Genomic DNA, 26,438 nt, shown 5'->3' with positions numbered 1-26,438 from the left:
AACTTACATTTATCACAAGGTTTTCGTACTTGAATGAAAAAAAGGCCACACATTTATTAATGTAAAGTTACTGGTATGAATTTTAAGAACATAACAAAGGGTTAAACCTTTCTCACCTGTTATGACCTATAATAGAACAAGAACAATATTATTATTGTTTATTTAATTTATGGTAATCTGCATCTCATAAAGTTTCTTAATTACTGTATGGCTGATATAAGACCTGCAATTCAGTTCAATTCAATTCAATTCAATTCAATTCAATTCAATTCAATTCAATTCAATTCAATTCAATTCAATTCAATTCAATTCAATTCAGTTTTATTTTTATAGCGCCAATTCACAACAGAAGTTATCTCAAGGCACTTTACAGTGCAAGGTTTAAGATTATAATTATACAATAAAATGAAATAGAAAACCCAACAATCCCATTTGAGAAAGCTTTAGGCAACAGTGGAGAGGAAAAACTCCCTTTAGAAGAAGAAACCTCCAGCAGAACCAGGCTCATAGTGGACGGCCATCTCCCTCGACCGGTTGGGGTGAATGGAAAGAGAAGAGAGAAAAGAACAGCAGGCAATAAAGACAACAACAACAAGCAGCAAGAACATTGGGCAGGTGAACTGGATTCTGGAGATGTACAGCTCCAGGCCGAGGATACCTGCAGAAAAGTAAAGAGAGAGGGAGACAGAGAGGAGGAAACACAACTAAAAGAGAGAGAAGACACAAAGTTAATGACATGAAATGGTGGCATTTAGATTAATATAGGAGAAAGGAGAGAGGAGAGGAGCTCAGTTTATCAATAGAGTTCCCACAGCAGACTAAGCTATATCAGCAGAACTAAGAGATAGTTCAGAGTCACCTGATCCATCTCTAACTATAAGCTTTATAAGAAATTAAATTTACCAAATTAAAAACTCAGGTTATTTTGTTAGATTATTTGTTACATTCAGTAGTTTAATGGTGTATTTGCTGTTAAGTAGTGCATTCGTACACAGTTATAATGTCATGGAGGAACTGGAAGTCAACCTCAACCTCAGCTCAACCAACTGGTCCACAGCCACCTACATGTGAAGAGTTTTTCACTCTGTAAAGTCGAATTTCTTGTAACCTGATAAATCCTAATTAAACTATATAAAAATCAAAGATAATATACAGTTTATGTTTTAATGATACCGGGTCTGTACCTCTCTCTATAAGAACAGCCCCTGATGAACCCAGTCGACCTGTTTTGGAACTGAGATCTCTGGTGCCTGCCTCTGGTCCTCCTGTGTTTCTATTCTCTGACCTCTGCTTCTCTCTTGATTTGGTTCTCTGTTTTGTGAATGATTGAATTAATAACTATCTGCCCTGAGGCTGCCTACCAATATCTCCTCAAAACCTCATTGCAGGAAACAATTGTCCCTCTGTAACTTGGAAACTTATACTCTTTAAGAACACCATTTTTGGCCCCAACATTCAAACCAAATCATTCTGTTCCTAAATCTGTAATTGGAATATTGTTTTATTCATTTATATCATAATAACAATATTGCTGAATTTAAAAAAGGTACGAGAGCTTCAGGTAAATTTCACGTGTATACAAACAGAGTAATAAATATATTTAATTGGGGAAAACGTGATTTGGGACTGGAGTGTGTTCTGTGTGTAGTTTGCCAACATTAATTATTCAACAAAACAAAGACACTCAAATGAATGCTTTAAAGCTTTAATGCAAAGGGTTTAGTTCATCAAGCCAGAGTAGATGTGAACCAGCGTAAAGAACTGCATGGAGTACAATAGAGTACAATACAGGAAAGAAGTTATAACAGTGTGTTATCAGGTGAGCAGATGGGGAAGTTTCTTGTCTTAGTTTAGACGTCATCTGAGGCTTCACTGCCATGATGGATGTAGTCGTCGATGAAACGCTTATACTTGGACACCTGGGTGTAGACTCCCAATCGGCCTGGCGCACCACAGTCTTCAGGGCTCCCATAACTCATAATGCCAACTTGCATGAAGGCACCAGCTTTAAGACACACCAGCGGGCCGCCATAATCCCCCTGTGGAGCACGACAAACACACACATACAGTGGCAAGAAAATGTACACGAACCTTTGGTAATTTTGTGGTTTTCTGCATTAATTTGCCATTAAACGTTATCTGGTATTCATTTAAGTGAAGAGTATTAACAAATATGATGAGCCTAAAATTATAACACAAATAAATGTATTGAGAACAACCATAAAAACCTCAAAGTAATGATGGAATAACATCATTTGTCTTGCAAATAGTTATGGTGGCTCTGGCAGCATAGGTCAGTTGTTAGGATGTTACCAGACATTTAGGTTATGTTCAATGGTGGGGGAGCGTTGTTAAATAAAATTACCAATACAACAAGTACTTCATTAGAAGTAAAATGATTTATAACAAAAGAAGAAGTAAAAAAACTAAAACTGTCACCACACATTGCTGTGTTACACATCCAGAATGAAAGAATTTACAATTTGCATTTCAACTGCCTTATTAATAAAACTTACTTCACAGGCATCCCCCTTGTTGCCCCCTGCACACAGCAAGTCAGAAGACAGACCAGGATTACAATCAACAATGTTGATCTTCCTCTCCTGAAGGGTTTCTGGAGCTTTAAGTGGAACTGCATAGACACACAGACACAAGAGAAGTGTAGGAGGTGATATCTCTATCTATAATGTGATGTGGTTCAGCAACTCAGCTGAGACTTGTATTCCTGGCTACAGTCCTGGAAGGAGGTCTGCTTGGTCCAGTGGAGTTTTTAGATTATTTTATTATTATTTACAGCTCTTTTTAATGGTAATGATGTATCTCTGCTTCACATATGGTCCATTCAGTCCCATTTTATAACAATGTCACACAGATTTGCAGAGCCTCGTGTACATATAGATATAAAACTCACCATCATTGTCAGTGTTCCCCCAGCCAATGATCCAGCACTCAGACAAAGGGCTGAAGGTGTCGCTGTTGCTGGGCAGTTTCACTACCTTAACGTCATCTGAGAGTTTCAGAGGTTGTCATGATCCTACAGGGCTTCCTGTCCTGCTTTTAGTTTTGTGGCTGACTTCCTGTTTTTCTTTCCTGTTGCTGGCAGCTTGATTCTAATTATCCAATCACTTTCAGCTGTGTTCATTGTTTTCACCTGGTGCCAGCTCCCTTTATATTCTGACTCTTCCCCTGAGAGAGCTGCCAGATTGTCCTGACCCTGTGTTTGACTTTCCAGCGTTTCTAGTGATGTTGTTTGCATATGTGTTACAGACCGGACTGTATTTTCAACCCTGAGTTTTGCCTGCTCCTTTGAAAGACCGTGAATTGATTCTCTTTGCCTTTTCTGGTTTTGGACCCCTGCTCTCGTTTGGACCTGCTGTCCAGCTCTTGCCCCTGTCTAAAGTACTGTCTGAGGACGACTATTGTGAGTACCGGATCTCCCTCTTTTGTATATGGATTGTGGATGACTGTCGTGACTACTGGACGTGTACCTTGTATATCTGTGGGATCTCTCTCTGGCCTTCTCTTGGATTGTCTGTATGTTGTGTGCACACGAAGAGGAGGACCTAATCCAACCAGCTACACCACACTAACGTCTTCACTGACCCTGGGCCTCTACAGGCTACTCACCATTGCTCCCTACCCCTGCCTCATCATCAGCTCTCCTCTCTTTATCCATAGATCCACGCACTCTGGCTACCCGGTTCCTGCAATCAGACTCCAACCCATACATTCATAATCTATAATAAAGAGCTTGTTCAACCACGAATTCTGGTACTGGCATTTTAATTGGGTTCAACATCCCTCGCAGCGGGTGGTTTCACTTGCCGCTGACAGAACAATCTGGCCAAAATTAACCCAGCCAGTTCAATTTCTGTGTCTTGGCAGAAACGCATAGAACAAGCTCTGGTCTCCCATGAATTCAGTGTCGGCTCACTGTACACTTGTCTTTCGTCTGTTTAAACAGGTAGCCAACATGTCTAACTCCCCAGAGCAAAGTCCCTCCACCTCTGCATCTACCGGGCCCACTTACCGACCTGACTGGGAGCCGAAGATACCGCCACCTGAACGTTATGGAGGACAGATAGGAGAATGTCGGCCCTTCTTGACGCAGTGTGAGCTGGTCTTTGAATTGCAACCTTCTGCCTTCCCTACTGAACGTGCCAAAGTAGCATATGTTTTGTCTCTTCTCACCGGGCGGGCTCGACGGTGGGGAACCGCCGAGTGGGCTCGCCGAGCTGACTGTTGTGGTTCTTTTCGGGAGTTTGGGCTGGAGTTGACCAGAATTTTTGATCCTGCTAATCCTGCTGTTGAGGCCTCTCATTCTCTGCTCTCATTAACCCAAGGATCTAGATCTGCCATTGATTACATTATAGACTTTCAGACCGCGGCTGCTGACAGTGGTTGGAATGAGGCAGCCCTAATGGACGCTTTCTACTGTCTGTCGGATCGCATTAAAGATGCCTTGACCACCCACGACCCATCCACAGATCTCCAGAGTCTCATGGACCTCGTCACCCGTCTGGACGGGCGGTTCCGGGAACGCCAACTCGAGCGGAACCGTTCCTCTTGTCCCTCCCGACCTACCATCACGTCATCTCATCCCTCGTCATGGCGGACACCTGAGCCTAAGCTGTCTCCTAGCCCTTCAAGGGAGGAACCGGAACCCATGCAGCTGGGTCGATCTCGCTTGACTCCTGAGGAAAGAGAGAGACGCTTCAGAGGTAACCTTTGCCTCTACTGCAGAGCTTCTGGTCACAAGGCACTTTCCTGTCCATTAAAAGGTCGGGCTCAGCACGATTCGGGAGGTCGTTGCTGAGCCGCTCCATGGCTTCTCCCTCATCTTCTCGCTCCTTGGTTCAAGCCTCACTGTCTTATAAGCTCACCTCACTTCAGGTCCCAGTGTTCATAGATTCTGGTTCAGATGCTAACTTCCTCGACTGGAAGTTAATTCAAGACCATAATATACCTACTGCCACATTACCTCAGCCTCTTCAGGTTCAGTCCCTTAATGACAGGCTATTACATCATGTCACTTTGCAAACTGCACCCCTTACTCTCACAATAGACAACCATGTGGAGTCTCCCCATCACCCTGTTGTTCTTGGTATCCCTTGGCTCACTACACATAACCCCCAGGTAGATTGGTCCTCGGGTCAGATTGTGGGTTGGTCCTCCCGGTGCTCTTCCGAGTGTCTCAGGTCGGCGGTTCCAGAGCTACACTTACCTTGCCAACCGCCTGAGTCATTTCCTGATCTGTCCAGGGTCCCAGTTGAGTATTTGGACCTTAAAGCAGTCTTTAGTAAGTCTAGGGCCACCTCTTTACCTCCTCATCGGCCATACGACTGCACCATAGACTTACTCCCTGGTACCACTCCTCCTAGGGGCAGGCTGTACCCACTCTCGCCTCCGGAACAGAAAGCCATGGCCTCCTACATATCTGAATCTCTTGCAGCCGGCCTGATTCGTCCTTCTTCCTCTCCAGCCGGAGCAGTGGTCTCAATGAGATAACTGTTAAGAACCATTATCCTCTCCCTCTCTTGTCCTCTGCCTTTGAACCCTTACAGGATGCCAAGATCTTTACCAAACTGGATCTGCGCAACGCCTAACATTTGGTGCGAATCCGAGAGGGGGATGAATGGAAGGCAGCCTTCAACACACCGTCTGGCCACTATGAATACCTGGTGATGCCGTTTGGGCTTTTCAATGCTCCTGCTGTGTTTCAGAACTTGCTCAATGATGTGCTGGGAGATATGCTGAGTAAATTTGTCTTTGTTTATCTTGACGACATTCTGATTTTCTCCCCTTCTGAGACCGAGCATTCGTCCCATGTCAGGGCAGTTCTCCTTCGCCTCTTGCAGAACAACCTTTTTGTCAAGGCAGAGAAATGCCTATTTCATGTCCCTACGGTATCCTTCCTCGGGTTCATCATCTCAGCGGGCCAGGTCCAGATGGATCCCACTAAGGTCCAAGCAGTAGCCTCGTGGCCTACCCCTGAGAACCGTAAACGGGTCCAACGGTTCCTTGGATTCGCAAACTTCTATAGAAAGTTCATTCGCAACTTCAGTACCATAGCAGCACCTCTCCACCGCATCACCTCCGCCAAAGTTCGCTTCACTTGGAGTCCAGAAGCCCAGCAAGCATTTCAGTCGCTCAAGGATAGCTTCTGTTCCGCTCCCATCCTCACTCTCCCTGATCCCAAGCTCCAGTTTATTCTGGAGGTAGATGCCTCTGACACTAGGGCAGGAGCGGTCCTCTCACAACGTTCTGTCTCAGACCAGAGGTTACACCCCTGCGCCTTTTTCTCCAGACGGTTAACACCAGCAGAACGTAATTACAGCATTGGAGATCGAGAGCTTCTCGCAGTGAAACTTGCTTTGGAGGAATGGAGACATTGGCTAGAGGGGGCCAGTCAGCCTTTCCAGGTTCTGACTGATCACAAGAACTTGGAATACATTCGAACTGCTAAGAGGCTTAATCCCAGACAAACTAGATGGGCTCTCTTCTTTGACCGTTTTCAGTTCTCCTTGTCCTATCTTCCAGGTACCAAAAACGGCAAGGCTGATGCGCTTTCCAGGCTGCACAATCCCAGCACCGTGACAGAAGAACCTGCCTTTGTCCTCCCTCATTCAGCTCGTCTCGGGGCAGCCAGGCTGGACATCGAACAAGAGGTATTGGATGTTCTGAGGTCTGCACCAGGTCCCTCATCCTGTCCTGAGGGGAGGCTGTTCGTCCCTGAAGCCCTCAGGGCTAAGATCTTGCAGTGGGGTCATGCTTCTCGCCTCTTTTGTCACCCAGGGGCTGCTAGGACCTGCTTTGTCTTGCAACGTAGGTTTTGGTGGCCTACCCTGCGGGCAGATGTCAGAGAGTACGTCGCGGCCTGTCCTGACTGTGCCCAGAATAAACCCTCCAACAGACGTCCTGCTGGTTTGCTTCGCCCCCTTCCTGTTCCACTCCGCCCATGGACACACATCTCTGTGGACTTTGTTACTGGCCTGCCACCCTCCAAGGGCATGACGACCATTCTCACTATCGTGGACCGTTTCTCCAAGATGGTTCACTTCGTCCCACTTCCCAAGCTCCCCTCTGCCAAGGAAACAGCTCAAGCACTCCTCCAACACGTGTTCCGCCTACACGGCCTCCCCCGCGATGTGGTCTCGGACCGTGGTCCTCAGTTTGTGGCGCGATTCTGGACAGAGTTTTGTCGCCTCCTGGGCATCTCTGTAAGCCTCTCCTCTGGCTTCCATCCTCAGACGAACGGCCAGACAGAGGTTGAACCAACAGCTGGAGACGGCACTGAGACTGCTCTGTGGTCGGGATCCTTCCCTGTGGGCTGAGAATCTGGTCTAGGCGGAATACGCCCACAATTCCCTTCCCTCCTCTGCTACCGGACGGCCTCCATTCGAAGTCGTCTATGGGTATCAACCCCCCGTGTTCCCGAGCCTGGACCCTGAGACCCTGGTACCTTCAGCTTCTGCTCTAGTCAGGAGATGTCACCGAGCCTGGCAGCGTGCCCGATTTGTCCTCCTTCGCTCTGTCCGTAGTTACGAGAAGTAGGCTAATAAAGGCCGTGCTGCTGCCCTCCTGTATCAACCTGGTCAGAAGGTTTGGCTCTCCGCCAAGGACCTACCCCTCCGGACTGAGTGTCGCAAATTGGCGCCTCGCTTCGTTGGCCCCTTCCCTGTCTCCAAGGTGGTGAATCCAGTGGCGGTCCGCCTGCAACTCCCTCGGGCTCTGCGTGTTCACCCGACCTTCCATGTCTCCCGTCTGAAGCCAGCACTCTCCACTCCTCACCTCAGCTCCAAGCAAATCTAAAAGGACAATAATGAAAGTTAATCCAGGTTATTAAAAATAAAAACATCAAGACCGTTACAGTCTGCAGTGGTATAAATCTTCTTTTAACTGATCCAGCAAATAAGTGTATTAGAAATAATAAAAATAATAGATAAAAGTTCACCTTAGTGATGCGTTTGTTTAAGACAAAGTATAAATATAAACCTAAACGTCAAGCAACTAACACCATCATAAATATGATTTAGTATCGCAAACACAATGGTGTGTGTGTCTCTCTCACCTCCAGTGTTGTGGATCAGAACCGGCACAGAGAAGAGTTTGCAGAAAGCCATGGCTCTGACAGGTGGTAGCAGTGGATCTGCAGGGTGCAAGAAGACAGCTACAGCTTTATATACACATCTGAGGAGATGAAATTATCTGATTGTTCCTCTAATCAGGCTTCCTTTTCCCTTCAAAACTCTCTGATGTAAAATGTAAGATATTTTTACTTTGCACAAGTTTTACTACTTGATAATACGTGTCCTATTTTTGCTGCACAACCTTAGAGGAAACTTACATTTATCACAAAGTTTTCGTACTTGAATGAAGGAAAGACCACACATTTATTATTGTAAAGTTACTGGTATGAATTTTAAGAACATAACAAAGTGTTAAACCTTTCTCACCTGTTATGACCTATAATAGAACAAGAACAATATTATTATTGTTTATTTAATTTATGGTAATCTGCATCTCATAAAGTTTCTTAATTACTGTATAGCAGATATAAGACCTGCAATTCAATTCAATTCAATTCAATTCAATTCAATTCAGTTTTATTTGTATAGCGCCAATTCACAACTGAAGTTACCTCAAGGCACTTTACAGTGGAAGGTTTAAGACCTTACAGGGAATAAATTATACAAAAAATGAAATAGAAAACCCAACCAAACCCATTTGAGAAAGCTTTAGGCAACAGTGGAGAGGAAAAACTCCCTTTAGAGGAAGAAACCTCTAGCAGAACCATACTCAGAGTGGGCGGTCAACTGCCTCGACCGATTGGGGTGAGTGGAAAGAGAAAAGAGAAAAGAACAGCAGGCACAACAACAACAACAAGCAGCAAGAACATTGGGCAGGTCAACTACTGTACTGCTACAGACCGAGGATACCTGCAGAAAAGTACAGAGAGAGAAGGAGACAGAGAGGAGGAAACACAACTACAGGAGAGAGAAGACACAAAGTTAATGACATGCAATGGTGGCATTTGAATGGATAGAGGAGAAAGGAGAGAGGAGAGGAGCTCAGTTTATCAATAGAGTTCCCCAGCAGACTAAGCTATATCAGCATAACTAAGAGATGGTTCAGAGTCACCTGATCCATCTCTAACTATAAGCTTTATAAAAACTCTACCAAATTAAAAACTCAGGTTATTTTGTTAGATTATTAGTTACATTCGGTAGTTTAATGTTGTATTTGCTGTTAAGTAGTGCATTCGTACACAGTTATAATGTCAAGGAGGAACTGGAAGTCAACATCAACCTCAGCTCAACCAACTGGTCCACAGCCACCTACATGTGAAGAGTTTTTCACTATGTAAAGTCAAATTTCTTGTAACCTGATAAATCCTAATTAAACTATATAAAAATCAAAGATAATATACAGTTTATGTTTTAATGATACCGGGTCTGTACCTCTCCCTATTAAAACAGCCCCTGCCTGAACCCAGTCGACCTGTTTTGGAACTGAGATCTCTCGTGCCGGCCTCTGGTCCTCCTCTCTGACTGTGTTTCTATTCTCTGACCTCTGCTTCTCTCTTGATTTGGTTCTCTGTTTTGTGAATAATTGAATTAATATCTATCTGCCCTGAGGCTGCCTACCAATATCTCCTCAAAACCTCATTGCAGGAAAAAATTGCCACAACAACGCGAGGAATGATGGGGTTGGCCCCACCATTCCCACCCAATCATTCTGTTCCTAAATCTGTAATTGGAATATTGTTTTATTCATTTATATCATAATAACAATATTGCTGCATTTAAAAAAGGTACGAGAGCTTCAGGTAAATTTCAAGTGTATACAAACTGAGTAATAAATATTTGGGACTGGAGTGTGTTCTGTGTGTAGTTTGCCAACATTAATTATTCAACAAAACAAAGACACTCAAATGAATGCTTTAAAGCTTTAATGCAAAGGGTTTAGTTCATCAAGCCAGAGTAGATGTGAACCAGCGTTAAGAACTGCATGGAGTACAATAGAGTACAATACAGGAAAGAAGTTATAACAGTGTGTTATCAGGTGAGCAGATGGGGAAGTTTCTTGTCTTAGTTTAGACGTCATCTGAGGCTTCACTGCCATGATGGATGTAGCCATTGATGAAGTGCTCATACTTGGACACCTGGGTGTAGACTCCCAATCGGCCTGGCCCACCACAGTCTTCAGGGCTCCCGTAACTCATAATGCCAACTTGCATGTAGGCACCAGCTTTAAGACACACCAGCGGGCCGCCATAATCCCCCTGTGGAGCACGACAAACACACACATACAGTGGCAAGAAAATGTACACAAACCTTTGGTAATTTTGTGGTTTTCTGCATTAATTTGCCATTAAACGTTATCTGGTATTCATTTAAGTGAAGAGTATTAACAAATATGATGAGCCTAAAATAATAACACAAATAAATGTATTGAGAACAACCATAAAAACCTCAAAGTAATGATGGAATAACATCATTTGTCTTGCAAATAGTTATGGTGGCTCTGGGAGCATAGGTCAGTTGTTAGGATGTTACCAGACATTTAGGTTATGTTCAATGGTGGGGGAGCGTTGTTAAATAAAATTACCAATACAACAAGTACTTCATTGGAAGTAAAATGATTTATAACAGAACAAGAAGTAAACAAACTAAAACTGTCACCACACATTGCTGTGTTACACATCCAGAATGAAAGAATTTACAATTTGCATTTCAACTGCCTTATTAATAAAACTTACTTCACAGGCGTCCCCCTTGTTGCCCCCTGCACACAGCAAGTCAGAAGACAGACCAGGATTACAATCAACAATGTTGATCTTCCTCTCCTGAAGGGTTTCTGGAGGTTTAAGTGGAACTGCATGGACACACAGACACAAGACAAGTGTAGGAGGTGATATCTCTATCTATAATGTGATGTGGTTCAGCAACTCAGCTCAGACTTGTATTCCTGGCTACAGTCCTGGAAGGAGGTCTGCTTGGTCCAGTGGAGTTTTTAGATTATTATTATTATTATTTACAGCACTTTAAATTGGTAAAGATTTATCTCTGCTTCATATATGGTCCATTCAATCCCATTTAATAACAATATTACACAGATTTGCAGAGCCTCGTGTGCATATAGATATAAAACTCACCATCATTGTCAGTGTTCCCCCAGCCTATGATCCAGCACTCAGACAAAGGGCTGAAGATGTCGCTGTTGCTGGGCAGTTTCACTGCCTTAACGTCATCTGAGAGTTTCAGAGGTTTCGTCAGCTGGACCAGGGCGATGTCATTGACATACCTGTTGCCCTGTTTTCCATACTGACTGTGCATCACGACAGTATATATACCCTTAAATTGGTGAAATCCCTTTTGCAGCTCATGTGAGCCGGCCCAAACCATTGATCGACGGTAGTCAGGCTTACGGTTCCTGGAAACAAACCCACACACACACATTAGTTTTTTGTGCATTATGACTGAATTAATATTCTAAGTCACAACAGTTGGGGTGGGACATGTTATAGTCTTGTTTTACAGTTTGACTGAATACATTCTGTGCATGACACAGATAAAACACTGTGTGCTCTATGCTGGGCAGCAGAATATGGTGTAATGTGCCGAGATCTCTCAGTTCTCAGTTTAGCTGGTTAATAACACCAATCAGCAAACAAAGTCCGCTGGTGAACATGGTGGAGTGTATAACCACTAAAGAGCCAGACATTTTCCTCAGATTCAACGTTATTGTATGTTGTATGTAAATCCATCATTTTCTGTTTTATGCTGGGGGTGACTGTGGTTCAGTTGATAGTACATTTGTTTACAAACTCCAGGGTTGGTGGTGGCGATTCCTGGCACATGTCAAAGTGTACCAGGACAAGACTCTGAACCCTGATGTTTGATTTATTATTATCAATATTGTGTAGAGTACTGAGTAGAGATCAGTTTTCTCTTTAACATGAGAGTTTTTTCTGTTGTGTCAAAATGGACCATGGATGCTGTAAAACGTAAAAAACGAAAACTTCGAAGGGAAGTAAAGATTTTTATGGACGCTGTTCCTTTAAATTCTGGGTTACAAATAAATCCTACATATGTCACTTCTTCTACAATATGTTACTTGTTTCATCACTTAAACATGCTACCTACAGTATTACATTTCATTGGTTAGATATATTAATTAATAATAACAATAATTAATACCTTTAACATTTTACGCACATTCAACAACATTAAGTTATAATTTATTTGACAGTGGCTTTGTATGAATTCAAACGTACATTCCACTAATTCCATACAGACTCCATTTGGCCTTTCCAACATGATGCTTGTTCCATGTAACAGCAAGCTCTGCAAAAACCTTCAACTTTATTTAGAGATATTTCAAATAAAAGGCAACATAGAGACACAGAAGATAAGAGAGACAGAACATTGTGGCCGTGTCTAACAAAGCACATTAACAGGATTTCACAAAACATTATTGTAGGTTTGCTCTGCTTCTCCTGTTAATCAAAGTTGTCAGTCATACAGTCCCATATTTGTTTTTATATTGTCACATTACTTATTTTAAAAGACACTTCTCCATATATCAGCATTAAAAGATTTATAAAAAAAGGATCATTGCTAATTTGGCTTCATAATAACAATATGCAGATGTTATCTTTTTTGGTTCTAAGCAATATGAGAGGGTGAATTCCAATAAAGCAAACTCCCCAGTAAATAGCTTGAGGTTTACAGCTAATGACAGACTAATATATAGATATAAAAAGAAAAATTATAGAGCTGTGAATAAATTAGCAACACATAACTTAACCATCAACCTATGATATTAAGTCAGAAACCACAAATTACAATGGGTGATGAGTTCCTAAAGCTTTGTGTTGTATGATAATTAATAAAAAATGCATTATTAAATAATTAATTATTTATTAATCTTAACATAAGCATTTACTAATACATTGTGCTATATTAAAAATTACAGTCTACCTACTTAGACGAGACCAGCCTACCCCAGACGTTCCGTTTCTAAAGCACAATATTGCAACGTATCACTCCGTGAGCTGGTCGAGCCACTGAAGAAAAAAAAGAGAAAGTCAGTAGTTAGAAATAACTTCTTAGACCTCCAAAACTTTAAAAGGTTTTGCTTAATTAAAACCTTTGGCTGTTGCCATCATGGATATAGTCATAGATGAAATGCAGATATGTGGACACCCGGGTGTAGACATCAGGCTGGCATTGCAAACCGCAGTCATCAGCGCTCCCATAACTAATGATGCCAACTTGTACGAAGTCCTTGTCTGTACGACACACCAGGGGGCCGCCATAATCCCCCTATGGAGCCGTCAAGCACATTCACACACAGTCAGTGTGTTCAACTGGACACTTTGCAGTCTTTCTTGCATATTTGACTTGTTGACTTTACACATGGGAAGCATAAGTCAATTTTAAAGATATTACAACTACGTCTCATTCAATCACAACAGGGGGAGAAAAACCCAAAAACTGTACCACACAATGGTCCGTCCATGTTACATTTTACACCCAGCATCCAGTCGCCATCGTATTCTGAAATAATTCAAGTCACAGTTCCACTGACTTAAATAGTCCAACTCACTTTGCCTGCACCCCTTCCATAACCTCCTGCACACAGATTGTCAGAGGTCAGACCGGGATAATGCCTCTGACACTCTGCCTGAGAGACAATGTTGATCTGGAGCTCCTGAAGGGGTTCTGGATCTCGCAGTGGTACTGCATGGACACACAAATACACAAGTGTTATTGTATATAGCAATATTGGATATATGGCAGGACACCACAAAGGAAGTATTCCATTCAATTTTATTTGTATAGTGTCAAATCACAACAGAAGTAATCTCAATGCACGTTAAAGTGCAAGGTTTAAGACCTTACACAGTATAATTGTATACAGAATTATATAGAAAAGCCAACAATCCAATTTGAGCAAACGCCAGGTGACAGCAGAGAGTAAAAACTCCCTTTAGAGGAAGAAACCTCCAGCAAAACCAGGCTCAGAGTGGGCGGTCAACTGCCTCGACCGGTTGGGGTGAGTGGAAAGAGAAGAGAGAAAAGAACAGCAGGTACAAAAAAACGACGACAGTTTTTGTACAGTACAGGAACAACCCTCAAGTACAAGATCAATTCTACATACAGATGAACCAACTCAGCTCAGAGCTGGACTTATGGCTAATTCACTGTATGAAAAAAGAAAACCCTTCAGTGCCCTCCTGTGTCTAGAAAGTTTATAGCAGAATTCACAAACATATACATGTAGACCAATATACATGTTTATGCTAAATAACAAACTACTATTAACTCCAAACATATATAAACAGCTCTTTATAATGGTAAAGATTTGTCTCTGCTTCACATATGGTCCATTCAATCCCATTTAATAACAATGTCACACAGATTTGCAGAGCCCTGTGATATAAAACTCACCATCATTGTCAGTGTTCCCCCAGCCAGTGATCCAGCACTCAGACGAAGGGCTGAAGTTGTCGCTGTTGCTGGGCAGTTTCACTGCCTTAACGTTATTTGAGAGTTTCAGAGGTTTCATCAGTCTGACCAGGGCGATGTCATTGATATACCTGTTGCCCAGGTTTCGATACTCACTGTGCTTCAAGACAGCATATATACCCATATATCGGGCAGCTCCTCTTTGCAGCTCATGTGAGCCGGCCCAAACTATTGATCGACGCAAGTTAGGGTTAAGGTTGCTGGCAACAAACACACACACACATACACACATTAGTTTTTGTGCATTTGACTGAATTAATATTCTAAGTCACAACAGTTGGGGTGGGACATGTTATAGTCTTGTTTTACAGTTTGATTGAATACATTCTGTGCATGACACAGATAAAACACTGTGTGCTCTATGCTGGGCAGCAAAATATGGTGTAATGTGCAGAGATCTCTCAGTTCTCAGTTTAGCTGGTTAATAACACCAATCAGCAAACAAAGTCCGCTGGTGAACATGGTGGAGTGTATAACCACTAAAGAGCCAGACATTTTCCCCAGATTCAACGTTATTGTATGTTCATTTTAAGCATCCAACCATATTGGTTTAAGATATTAATAACACAGAGTCACTGCTTTATCTAAGCATGTTGAAACAGCATTACAGCAACACTCACTCCGTGTTGTAAAGTGTGATAGATTAGCATGAAAATAGGAATTCGGAAAACTGTCACACTTACTTATCAAAGCAGTGTGCTGCAGTTAGCACCCACTGATTGTCAAGGATGGTGCCCCCACAGCGCCACCTGTTGACTCCATCAGAGGTGATGTTGAGGTGGATCATCCATGGCCACCGGCCCTTTGGAGCATCCTGCCCTCCAAAGATGCCACTCCTCACCTCAGCTCCAAGCAAATCTAAAAGGACAATAATGAAAGTTAATCCAGGTTATTAAAAATAAAAACATCAAAACCGTTACAGTCTGCAGTGGTATCAGTCTTCTTTTAACTGATCCAGCAAATAAGTGTATTAGAAATAATAAAAATAATAGATAAAAGTTCACCTTAGTGATGCGTTTGTTTAAGACAAAGTATAAGTATAGACCTAAACGTCAAGCAACTACCACCATCATAAATATGATTTAGTTTCACAAACACAATGGTGTGTGTCTCTCTCACCTCCAGTGTTGTGGATCAGAACCAGCACAGAGAAGAGTTTGCAGAAAGCCATGGCTCTGACAGGTGGTAGCAGTGGATCTGCAGGGTGAAAGGAAGCAGCTACAGCTTTAAATACACATCTGAGGAGATGAAATTATCTGATTGTTCCTCTTATCAGGCTTCCTTTTGTTTTCAAAACGCTCTGATATAAAATTTAAGATATTTTTACTTTGCACGAGTTTTACTACTTGATAATGCGCGTCCTATTTTTGCTATATATTATTATGCAATATTATTATTGTATTTAATTTATGGTCACCTGCAGTTCATAAAGTTTCTTAATTTCGGTATGACAGATATAACACCTGCAATAAAACTTACCAAATCAACAACTGCTGTCTGGCAAGTTAAATATAAATAGTTTCAGCCTTAGTTCCATGTCCTGTAGAAATGTCTGACTGGTTCTCATCATGTTCTGCTTCCTCTTTGTTTATCTTATTGACTGTTATCTTTTTATTTTTTATAAATTAGACAAATAAGCACCAGTAACACATTTTATCAGCATGAAGTGTAGATTCTGAAGGAAGTCAAGTGCTCCTAGCAATCAGCTTGAACATCAGCAGCATATCGGGCGTCTTATATTACACGTAGCAGTCTGTTCAAAAAACAGCCATCAGTATTTGCTGTCTCTAAATAACCACAGCAGGTTGGCTGGGAACTAAAAACTCTTTTTACTTCTTTGCAGTTGTCGTGATCTCCTGCTGCACTGTTCTGTCAGAGTCGAGGGTTGTTACTGGTTTACTTGTTTAAAATCTTGTTTGCTTTATGTCAAGTCAGCCCAAAAACGAATCTATTTCTGACAGGCACACAATATCAAACATTTAGTGATCACATCAGCATTAGTAATACTAACCAATACAAAGGCCTCTGGATCAAAATTTGATGTGACTGCCCTCCGACCTCTATTGTTGTACTCTCTGTGCACCTGTATCCACTAATGGCTCCAGCTACTAGAAAACCTGCCACCTTAGTGGCCAAAGGTGAATAGCTGTTGTCCCTCACGCTGGCTGTGTGGCCTCTTTGTTGAGGCCCCTGTAATTAATCAGCGTTAGTGGTGCTGGGTATTCTGATACTAATCCAGCCAAAGGTGGACTGTGTGCAGTTAGTTGTCATTTTATTAAAAAGTGATTCTGAAAGAGATAGTATGTTAATGCAAACTCAAACACAAAATCCCTGTTACAGAGTCTGTTAAGTCACCCCCTGTAATGTTTTCATCTTTTAATTTTCAATTAGGTCGATTCAGTTTGACTTTTATTGTAATAAAAAATCTATACAAAGTAAAATGCATTTATAAAAAATAGCTAACGCATTAGTGTTGAAGTATTTACCACCTTTAAAATAACGAACCTAAAATGGTGCAGCTAATTTAATAATCATTTGTATCAATAATTAAGTTAAGTGTTTCAGCAGTTATAGTATAAATACAGCAACACAAGTCTCAGCTGGAGTGTGTCAGACGACATGTAGGAGAGTCTGAAGTTATCATGCTGTGGGGATGCTTCTCTAAAGCAGGACCTGTCTTGTGAAAGTAGTGGGTGAAATGATTGCTGCAAACTACATGATAATGAAATCCTGGAGGAAAATGTGACACAGTCTGCGACAGATCTAACTAGATTGAGAACACAGGCTCACAGGCGCAGCACAGGAACTGTGCTTCCATACTGAATTAAAGGAGGTGAATACTTATAAAATCCATCATTTTCTGTTTTATGCTGGGGGTGACTGTGGTTCAGTCAATAGTACATTTGTTTACAAACTCCAGGGTTGGTGGTGGCGATTCAATTCAATTTTATTTGTATAGCGCCACATGTCAAAGTGTACCTGGACAAGACTCTGAACCCTGATGTTTGATTTATTATTATCAATATTGTGTAGAGTACTGAGTAGAGATCAGTTTTCTCTTTAACATGAGAGTTTTTTCTGTTGTGTCAAAATGGACCATGCAATGCTGTAAAACATAAAAAACGAAAACTTCGAAGGGAAGTAAAGATTTTTATGGACGCTGTTCCTTTAAATTCTGGGTTACAAATAAATCCTACATATGTCACATCTTCTACAATATGTTACTTGTTTCATCACTTAAACATGCTACCTACAGTATTACATTTCATTGGTTAGATATATTAATTCATAATAACAATAATTAATACCTTTAACATTTTATGCACATTCAACGACATTTAGTTATAATTTATTTGACAGTGGCTTTGTATGAATTCAAACGTACATTCCACTAATTCCATACAGACTCCATTTGGCCTTTCCAACATGATGCTTGTTCCATGTAGCAGCAAGCTCGGCAAAACCTTCAACTCTATTTAGAGATATTTCAAACAAAAGACAACATAGATCCAAGATAAGAGAGACAGAACATTGTGGCCGTGTCTAACAAAGCACATTAACAGGATTTCACAAAACATTATTGTAGGTTTGCTCTGCTTCTCCTGTTAATCAAAGTTGTCAGTCATACAGTCCCATATTTGTTTTTATATTGTCACATTACTTATTTTAAAAGACACTTTTCCATATATCAGCATTAAAAGATTTATAAAAAAAGGATCATTGCTAATTTGGCTTCATAATAACAATATGCAGATGTTATCTTTTTTGGTTCTAAGCAATATGAGAGGGTGAATTCCAATAAAGCAAACTCCCCAGTAAATAGCTTGAGGTTTACAGCTAATGACAGACTAATATATAGATATAAAAAGAAAAATTATAGAGCTGTGAATAAATTAGCAACACATAACTTAACCATCAACCTATGATATTAAGTCAGAAACCACAAATTACAATGGGTGATGAGTTCCTAAAGCTTTGTGTTGTATGATAATTAATAAAAAATTCATTATTAAATAATTAATTAATTATTAATCTTAACATAAGCATTTACTAATACATTGTGCTATATTAAAAATTACAGTCTACCTACTTAGACGAGACCAGCCTACCCCAGACGTTCCGTTTCTAAAGCACAATATTGCAACGTATCACTCCGTGAGCTGGTCGAGCCACTGAAGAAAAACAAAGAGAAAGTCAGTAGTTAGAAATAACTTCTTAGACCTCCAAAACTTTAAAAGGTTTTGCTTGATTAAAACCTTTGGCTGTTGCCATCATGGATATAGTCATAGATGAAATGCAGATATGTGGACACCCGGGTGTAGACATCAGGCTGGCATTGCAAACCGCAGTCATCAGCGCTCCCATAACTAATGATGCCAACTTGTACGAAGTCCTTGTCTGTACGACACACCAGGGGGCCGCCATAATCCCCCTATGGAGCACAACAAGCACATTCACACACAGTCAGTGTGTTCAACTGGACACTTTGCAGTCTTTCTTGCATATTTGACTTGTTGACTTTACACATGGGAAGCATAAGTCAATTTTAAAGATATTACAACTACGTCTCATTCAATCACAACAGGGGGAGAAAAACCCAAAAACTGTACCACACAATGGTCCGTCCATGTTACATTTTACACCCAGCATCCAGTCGCCATCGTATTCTGAAATAATTCAAGTCACAGTTCCACTGACTTAAATAGTCCAACTCACTTTGCCTGCACCCCTTCCATAACCTCCTGCACACAGCATGTCAGAGGTCAGACCGGGATAATGCCTCTGACACTCTGCCTGAGAGACAATGTTGATCTTGAGCTCCTGAAGGGGTTCTGGAGCTCGCAGTGGTACTGCATGGACACACAAATACATAAGTGTTATTGTATATAGCAATATTGGATATATGGCAGGACACCACAAAGGAAGTATTCCATTCAAGTTTATTTCTATAGTGTCAAATCACAACATAAGTAATCTTAATGCACGTCAAAGTGCAAGGTTTAAGACCTTACACAGTATAATTGTATACAGAATTATATAGAAAAGCCAACAATCCAATTTGAGCAAATGCCAGGTGACAGCAGAGAGTAAAAACTCCCTTTAGAAGAAGAAACCTCCAGCAAAACCAGGCTCAGAGTGGGCGGTCAACTGCCTCGACCGGTTGGGGTGAGTGGAAAGAGAATTGTGTTGATGAACCAACTCAGCTCAGAGCTGGACTTATGGCTAATTCACTGTATGAAAAAATAAAACCCTTCAGTGCCCTCCTGTGTCTAGAAAGTTTATAGCAGAATTCACAAACATATACATGTATACACATATACATGTTTATGCTAAATAACAAACTACTATTAACTCCAAACATATATAAACAGCTCTTTATAATGGTAAAGATTTGTCTCTGCTTCACATATGGTCCATTCAATCCCATTTAATAACAATGTCACACAGATTTGCAGAGCCTCGTGATATAAAACTCACCATCATTGTCAGTGTTCCCCCAGCCAGTGATCCAGCACTCAGACGAAGGGCTGAAGTTGTCGCTGTTGCTGGGCAGTTTCAGTGCCTTAATGTTATCTGAGAGTTTCAGAGGTTTCGTCAGCTTGACCAGGGCGATGTCATTGATATACCTGTTGCCCTGTTTTCCATACTGACTGTGCATCACGACAGTACGTATACCCATATATTGGTGAAATCCCTTTTGCAGCTCATGTGAGCCGGCCCAAACCATTGATCGACGCAAGTTAGGCTTAAGGTTGCTGGCAACAAACACAGAAACACACACACATTAGTTTTTGTGCATTTATGACTGAATTAATATTCTAAGTCTATGCTGGGCAGCAGAATATGGTGTAATGTGCAGAGATCTCTCAGTTCTCAGTTTAGCTGGTTAATAACACCAATCAGCAAACAAAGTCCTCTGGTGAACATGGTGGAGTGTATAACCACTAAAGAGCCAGACATTTTCCCCAGATTCAACGTTATTGTATGTTCATTTTAAGCATCCAACCATATTGGTTTAAGATATTAATAACACAGAGTCACTGCTTTATCTAAGTGTGTTGAAACAGCATTACAGCAACACTCACTACGTGTTGTAAAGTGTGATAGATTAGCATGAAAATAGGAATTCTGAAAACTGTCACACTTACTCGTCAAAGCAGTGTGCTGCAGTTAGCACCCACTGATTGTCAAGGATGGTGCCCCCACAGCGCCACCTGTTGACTCCATCAGAGGTGATGTTGAGGTGGATCATCCATGGCCACCGGCCCTTTGGAGCATCCTGCCCTCCAAGCAAACCTAAAATGACAATAATGAAAGTTAATCCAGGTTATTAAAAATAAAAACATCAAAACCGTTACATTCTGCAGTGGTATCAGTCTTCTTATCACTGATCCAGCAAATAAGTGTATTAGAAATAATAAAAATAATAGATAAAAGTTCACCTTAGTGATGCGTTTGTTTAAGACAAAGTATAAATATAAACCTAAACGTCAAGCAACTACCACCATCATAAATATGATTTAGTATCGCAAACACAATGGTGTGTGTCTCTCTTACCTCCAGTGTTGTGGATCAGAACCAGCACAGAGAAGAGTTTGCAGAAAGCCATGGCTCTGACAGGGGGTAGCAGTGGATCTGCAGGGTGCAAGGAGGCAGCTACAGCTTTATATACACATCTGAGGAGATGAAATTATCTGATTGTTCCTCTTATCAGGCTTCCTTTTCCCTTCAAAACGAGTTTTACTACTTGATAATACGTGTCCTATTTTTGCTGCACAACCTTAGAGGAAACTCACATTTATCACAAAGTTTTCGTACTTGAATGAAGAAAAGACCACACATTTATTAATGTAAAGTTATTGGTATGAATTTTAAGAACATAACAAAGTGTTAAACCTTTCTCACTTGTTATGACCTATAATAGAACAAGAACAATATTATTATTGTAATTAATTCATGGCATATTTGGGCCATCTGACGCTTAAAAAGTTTCTTGATTTCTGTTTAACAGATAAAACAACTGCAATTAAATTTACCAAATTAAAAACTCAGGTTATTTTGTTAGATTATTTGTTACATTCGGTAGTTTAATGGTGTATTTGCTGTTAAGTAGTGCATTCGTACACAGTTATAATGTCATGGAGGAACTGGAAGTCAACCTCAACCTCAGCTCAACCAACTGGTCCACAGCCACCTACATGTGAAGAGTTTTTCACTATGTAAAGTCGAATTTCTTGTAACCTGATAAATCCTAATTAAACTATATAAAAATCAAAGATAATATACAGTTTATGTTTTAATGATACCGGGTCTGTACCTCTCTCTATAAGAACAGCCCCTGATGAACCCAGTCGACCTGTTTTGGAACTGAGATCTCTGGTGCCGGCCTCTGGTCCTCCTGTGTTTCTATTCTCTGACATCTGCTTCTCTCTTGATTTGGTTCTCTGTTTTGTGAATGATTGAATTAATAACTATCTGCCCTGAGGCTGCCTACCAATATCTCCTCAAAACCTCATTGCAGGAAACAATTGTCCCTCTGTAACTTGGAAACTTATACTCTTTAAGAACACCATTTTTGGCCCCAACATTCAAACCAAATCATTCTGTTCCTAAATCTGTAATTGGAATATTGTTTTATTCATTTATATCATAATAACAATATTGCTGCATTTAAAAAAGGTACAAGAGCTTCAGGTAAATTTCACATGTGTAAACAAACTGAGTAATAAATATATTTAATTGGGGAAAACGTGATTTTGGGACCGGAGTGTGTTCTGTGTGTAGTTTGCCAACATTAATTATTCAAAAAACAAAGACACTCAAATGAATGCTTTAAAGCTTTAATGCAAAGGGTTTAGTTCATCAAGCCAGAGTAGATGTGAACCAGCGTAAAGAACTGCATGGAGTACAATAGAGTACAATACAGGAAAGAAGTTATAACAGTGTGTTATCAGGTGAGCAGATGGGGAAGTTTCTTGTCTTAGTTTAGACGTCATCTGAGGCTTCACTGCCATGACGGATGTAGCCGTTGATGAAGTGCTCATACTTGGACACCTGGGTGTAGACTCCCAATCGGCCTGGCGCACCACAGTCTTCAGGGCTCCCGTAACTCATAATGCCAACTTGCATGTAGGCACCAGCTTTAAGACACACCAGCGGGCCGCCATAATCCCCCTGTGGAGCACGACAAACACACACATACAGTGGCAAGAAAATGTACACAAACCTTTGGTAATTTTGTGGTTTTCTGCATTAATTTGCCATAAAACGTTATCTGGTATTCATTTAAGTGAAGAGTATTAACAAATATGATGAGCCTAAAATAATAACACAAATAAATGTATTGAGAACAACCATAAAAACCTCAAAGTAATGATGGAATAACATCATTTGTCTTGCAAATAGTTATGGTGGCTCTGGGAGCATAGGTCAGTTGTTAGGATGTTACCAGATATTTAGGTTATGTTCAATGGTGGGGGAGCGTTGTTAAATAAAATTATCAATACAACAAGTACTTCATTGGAAGTAAAATGATTTATAACAGAACAAGAAGTAAACAAACTAAAACCTTCACCACACATTGCTGTGTTACACATCCAGCCTGTACTTCAATGCCTGCTGCTAATTTACTGCACAATGAAAGAATTTACAATTCGCATTTCAACTGCCTTATTAATAAAACTTACTTCACAGGCGTCCCCCTTGTTGCCCCCTGCACACAGCAAGTCAGAAGACAGACCAGGATTACAATCAACAATGTTGATCTTCCTCTCCTGAAGGGTTTCTGGAGCTTTAAGTGGAACTGCATAGACACACAGACACAAGAGAATTGTAGGAGGTGATATCTCTATCTATAATGTGATGTGGTTCAGCAACTCAGCTCAGACTTGTATTCCTGGCTACAGTCCTGGAAGGAGGTCTGCTTGGTCCAGTGGAGATTTTAGATTATTATTATTATTATTTACAGCTCTTTAAATTGGTAAAGATTTATCTCGGCTTCACATATTGTCCATTCAAACCCATGTAATGACAATGTAACACAGATTTGCAGAGCCTCGTGATATAAAACTCACCATCATTGTCAGTGTTCCCCCAGCCAATGATCCAGCACTCAGACGAAGGGCTGAAGATGTCACTGTTGCTGGGCAGTTTCACTACCTTAACGTCATCTGAGAGTTTCAGAGATTTTGTCAGCTGGACCAGGGCGATGTCATTGACATAGCTGTTGCCCTGTTTTCCATACTGACTGTGCATCACGACAGTACGTATACCCATATATTGGTGAAATCCCTTTTGCAGCACATTTGAGCCGGCCCAAACCATTGATCGACGGTAGTTAGGGTTAAGGTTCCTGGCAACAATCACACACACACACACATACACACATTAGTTTTTGTGCATTTATGACTGGATAAATATTCTAAGTCACAACAGTTGGGGTGGGACATGTTATAGTCTTGTTTTACAGTTTGACTGAATACATTCTGTGCATGACACAGATAAAACACTGTGTGCTCTATGTTGGGCAGCAGAATATTGCGTAATGTGCCGAGATCTCTCAGTTCTCAGTTTAGCTGGTTAATAACACCAATCAGCAAACAAAGTCCTCTGGTGAACATGGTGGAGTGTATAACCACTAAAGAGCCAGACATTTTCCCCAGATTCAACGTTATTGTATGTTCATTTTAAGCATCCAACCATATTTGTTTAAGATATTAATAACACAGAGTCACTGCTTTATCTAAGTGTGTTGAAACAGCATTACAGCAACAATATAACAAACTGAAATGATGATGTGTATTTAAAAGCTGTAATTTAGAGGTTGTTTTTTTCGACTACTATTTTTACATTAGCCTATTTATGTATCTATTTTTTTATCTACATATTAATTACAACATATTATAAGATGTTTCTGAATCCTTAGCAAGCTATTTCATAGTCATAACTTGTCATTACATGTTGGAGTAATAATAGTATTGGTAACTAAATATTTGGAGAAGAGAAGTCAAATTTCTGAGATAAATAAGATGAGTAAAAATTTTGTATTACCATGTACCCCCTACCATTAATCATAAAAATGGCCATCCCATCCAGAATTTACTGCTTTCCTGTCTACAAATATGAATGATGACTTAATAAAAGATAGTCCAGTGGTCTTACTACTCTCAGATACATTATCAGTGTTGTAAAGTGTGGTAGATTAGCATGAAAATTAACAGTAGGAATTCTGAAAACTGTCACACTTACTTGTCAAAGCAGTGTGCTGCAGTTAGCACCCACTGATCGTTGAGGATGGTGCCCCCACAGCGCCACCTGTTGACTCCATCAGAGGTGATGTTGAGGTGGACCATCCATGGCCACCGGCCCTTTGGAGCATCCTGCCCTCCAATGATGCCACTCCTCACCTCAGCTCCAAGCAAATCTAAAAGGACAATAATGAAAGTTAATCCAGGTTATTAAAAATAAAAACATCAAAACCGTTACAGTCTGCAGTGGTATCAGTCTTCTTATCACTGATCCAGCAAATAAGTGTATTAGAAATAATAAAAATAATAGATAAAAGTTCACTTTAGTGATGCGTTTGTTTAAGACAAAGTATAAATATAAACCTAAACGTCAAGCAACTACCACCATCATAAATATGATTTAGTTTCACAAACACAATGGTGTGTGTCTCTCTTACCTCCAGTGTTGTGGATCAGAACCAGCACAGAGAAGAGTTTGCAGAAAGCCATGGCTCTGACAGGGGGTAGCAGTGGATCTGTAGGGTGAAAGGAGGCAGCTACAGCTTTATATACACATCTGAGGAGATGAAATTATCTGATTGTTCCTCTTATCAGGCTTCCTTTTCCCTTCAAAACTCTCTGATGTAAAATGTAAGATATTTTTACTTTGCACGAGTTTTACTACTTGATAATACGTGTCGTCCTATTTTTGCTGCACAACCTTAGAGGAAACTTACATTTATCACAAGGTTTTCGTACTTGAATGAAAAAAAGGCCACACATTTATTAATGTAAAGTTACTGGTATGAATTTTAAGAACATAACAAAGTGTTAAACCTTTCTCACCTGTTATGACCTATAATAGAACAAGAACAATATTATTATTGTTTATTTAATTTATGGTAATCTGCATCTCATAAAGTTTCTTAATTACTGTATAGCAGATATAAGACCTGCAATTCAATTCAATTCAATTCAATTCAATTCAATTCAATTCAATTCAATTCAATTCAATTCAATTCAATTCAATTCAGTTTTTATTTTTATAGCGCCAATTCACAACAGAAGTTATCTCAAGGCACTTTACAGTGCAAGGTTTAAGATTATAATTATACAATAAAATGAAATAGAAAACCCAACAATCCCATCTGAGCAAGCTTTAGGCAACAGTGGAGAGGAAAAACTCCCTTTAGAAGAAGAAACCTCCAGCAGAACCAGGCTCATAGTGGACGGCCATCTGCCTCGACCATCTGGGGTGAATGGAAAGAGAAGAGAGAAAAGAACAGCAGATAATAAGACAACAACAAGCAGCAAGAACATTGGGCAGGTGAACTGGATTCTGGAGATGTACAGCTCCAGGCCGAGGATACCTGCAGAAAAGTACAGAGAGAGGGAGACAGAGAGGAGGAAACACAACTACAGGAGAGAGAAGACACAAAGTTAATGACATGCAATGGTGGCATTTGAATGGATAGAGGAGAAAGGAGAGAGGAGAGGAGCTCAGTTTATCAATAGAGTTCCCCAGCAGACTAAGCTATATCAGCAGAACTAAGAGATAGTTCAGAGTCACCTGATCCATCTCTAACTATAAGCTTTATAAGAAATTAAATTTACCAAATTAAAAACTCAGGTTATTTTGTTAGATTATTAGTTACATTCGGTAGTTTAATGGTGT

General features: G+C 40.6%; 3 protein-coding genes across 6 annotated transcripts; all 3 read right to left on the bottom strand.

The window, feature by feature from the left end:
• Nucleotides 1-9,935: 9,935 nt before the first annotated feature.
• Nucleotides 9,936-12,360, bottom strand: LOC113161318 (tryptase gamma-like). Its single transcript, XM_026358833.1, has 4 exons — nt 12,281-12,360; nt 11,159-11,436; nt 10,763-10,878; nt 9,936-10,285 (listed from the first exon to the last, which is right to left on the bottom strand). Coding segments are annotated over exons 1-4 (585 nt in total). The 5' UTR covers nt 12,283-12,360; the 3' UTR covers nt 9,936-10,096.
• LOC113161284 (tryptase-2-like) lies at nt 12,360-22,109 on the bottom strand. Of its 4 annotated transcripts, XM_026358785.1 has the most exons (10): nt 21,856-22,109; nt 21,096-21,173; nt 20,687-20,834; nt 20,016-20,293; nt 19,254-19,387; nt 18,794-18,969; nt 18,647-18,709; nt 17,923-18,009; nt 15,657-15,734; nt 15,281-15,395 (listed from the first exon to the last, which is right to left on the bottom strand). In XM_026358785.1, the coding sequence occupies exons 1-10, from the start codon at nt 21,956-21,958 to the stop codon at nt 15,380-15,382; spliced, it is 1,161 nt and encodes a 386-aa protein (XP_026214570.1). In that variant the 5' UTR covers nt 21,959-22,109; the 3' UTR covers nt 15,281-15,379. The 4 variants fall into 4 exon arrangements, with proteins under 4 accessions (XP_026214595.1, XP_026214570.1, XP_026214578.1 ...); XM_026358793.1 differs by lacking the exons at nt 15,281-15,395; nt 15,657-15,734 and having other exon boundaries at nt 17,643-18,009; nt 18,628-18,709; XM_026358801.1 differs by lacking the exons at nt 15,281-15,395; nt 15,657-15,734 and having other exon boundaries at nt 17,901-18,009; nt 18,624-18,709.
• Nucleotides 22,110-22,362: 253 nt separating this feature from the next.
• Nucleotides 22,363-25,299, bottom strand: LOC113161309 (tryptase-2-like). Its single transcript, XM_026358821.1, has 5 exons — nt 25,222-25,299; nt 24,786-24,960; nt 23,612-23,889; nt 23,225-23,340; nt 22,363-22,712 (listed from the first exon to the last, which is right to left on the bottom strand). The coding sequence occupies exons 1-5, from the start codon at nt 25,271-25,273 to the stop codon at nt 22,524-22,526; spliced, it is 810 nt and encodes a 269-aa protein (XP_026214606.1). The 5' UTR covers nt 25,274-25,299; the 3' UTR covers nt 22,363-22,523.
• Nucleotides 25,300-26,438: the final 1,139 nt, after the last annotated feature.

Source organism: Anabas testudineus, chromosome 8 (assembly GCF_900324465.2).
Source record: "Anabas testudineus chromosome 8, fAnaTes1.2, whole genome shotgun sequence".
NCBI classification, from domain to species: domain Eukaryota; kingdom Metazoa; phylum Chordata; class Actinopteri; order Anabantiformes; family Anabantidae; genus Anabas; species Anabas testudineus.
Note: the sequence above shows the minus strand (reverse complement) of the source record. Positions and strands in the feature narration are given on the sequence as shown.

Bases quoted from the DNA above. Each gene is read 5' to 3' on its own strand.
- LOC113161318 (XM_026358833.1), bottom strand. The intron at 10,879-11,158 runs GTGAGTTTTATA...GTGTCCATGCAG, and splicing joins GGGGAACACTGACAATGATG to TTCCACTTAAACCTCCAGAA. The intron at 10,286-10,762 runs GTAAGTTTTATT...CGTGCTCCACAG, and splicing joins ACAAGGGGGACGCCTGTGAA to GGGGATTATGGCGGCCCGCT.
- LOC113161284 (XM_026358785.1), bottom strand. From the start codon at position 21,958: ATGTCAGAGAATAGAAACACAGGAGGACCAGAGGCCGGCACCAGAGAT. The intron at 18,710-18,793 runs GTTTTAATCAAG...GTTTTTCTTCAG, and splicing joins CATGATGGCAACAGCCAAAG to TGGCTCGACCAGCTCACGGA. The intron at 18,010-18,646 runs GTAGGCTGGTCT...ATCTCTAAATAG, and splicing joins TTAGAAACGGAACGTCTGGG to AGTTGAAGGTTTTGCCGAGC.
- LOC113161309 (XM_026358821.1), bottom strand. From the start codon at position 25,273: ATGGCTTTCTGCAAACTCTTCTCTGTGCTGGTTCTGATCCACAACACT. The intron at 23,341-23,611 runs GTGAGTTTTATA...GTGTCTATGCAG, and splicing joins GGGGAACACTGACAATGATG to TTCCACTTAAAGCTCCAGAA. The intron at 22,713-23,224 runs GTAAGTTTTATT...CGTGCTCCACAG, and splicing joins ACAAGGGGGACGCCTGTGAA to GGGGATTATGGCGGCCCGCT.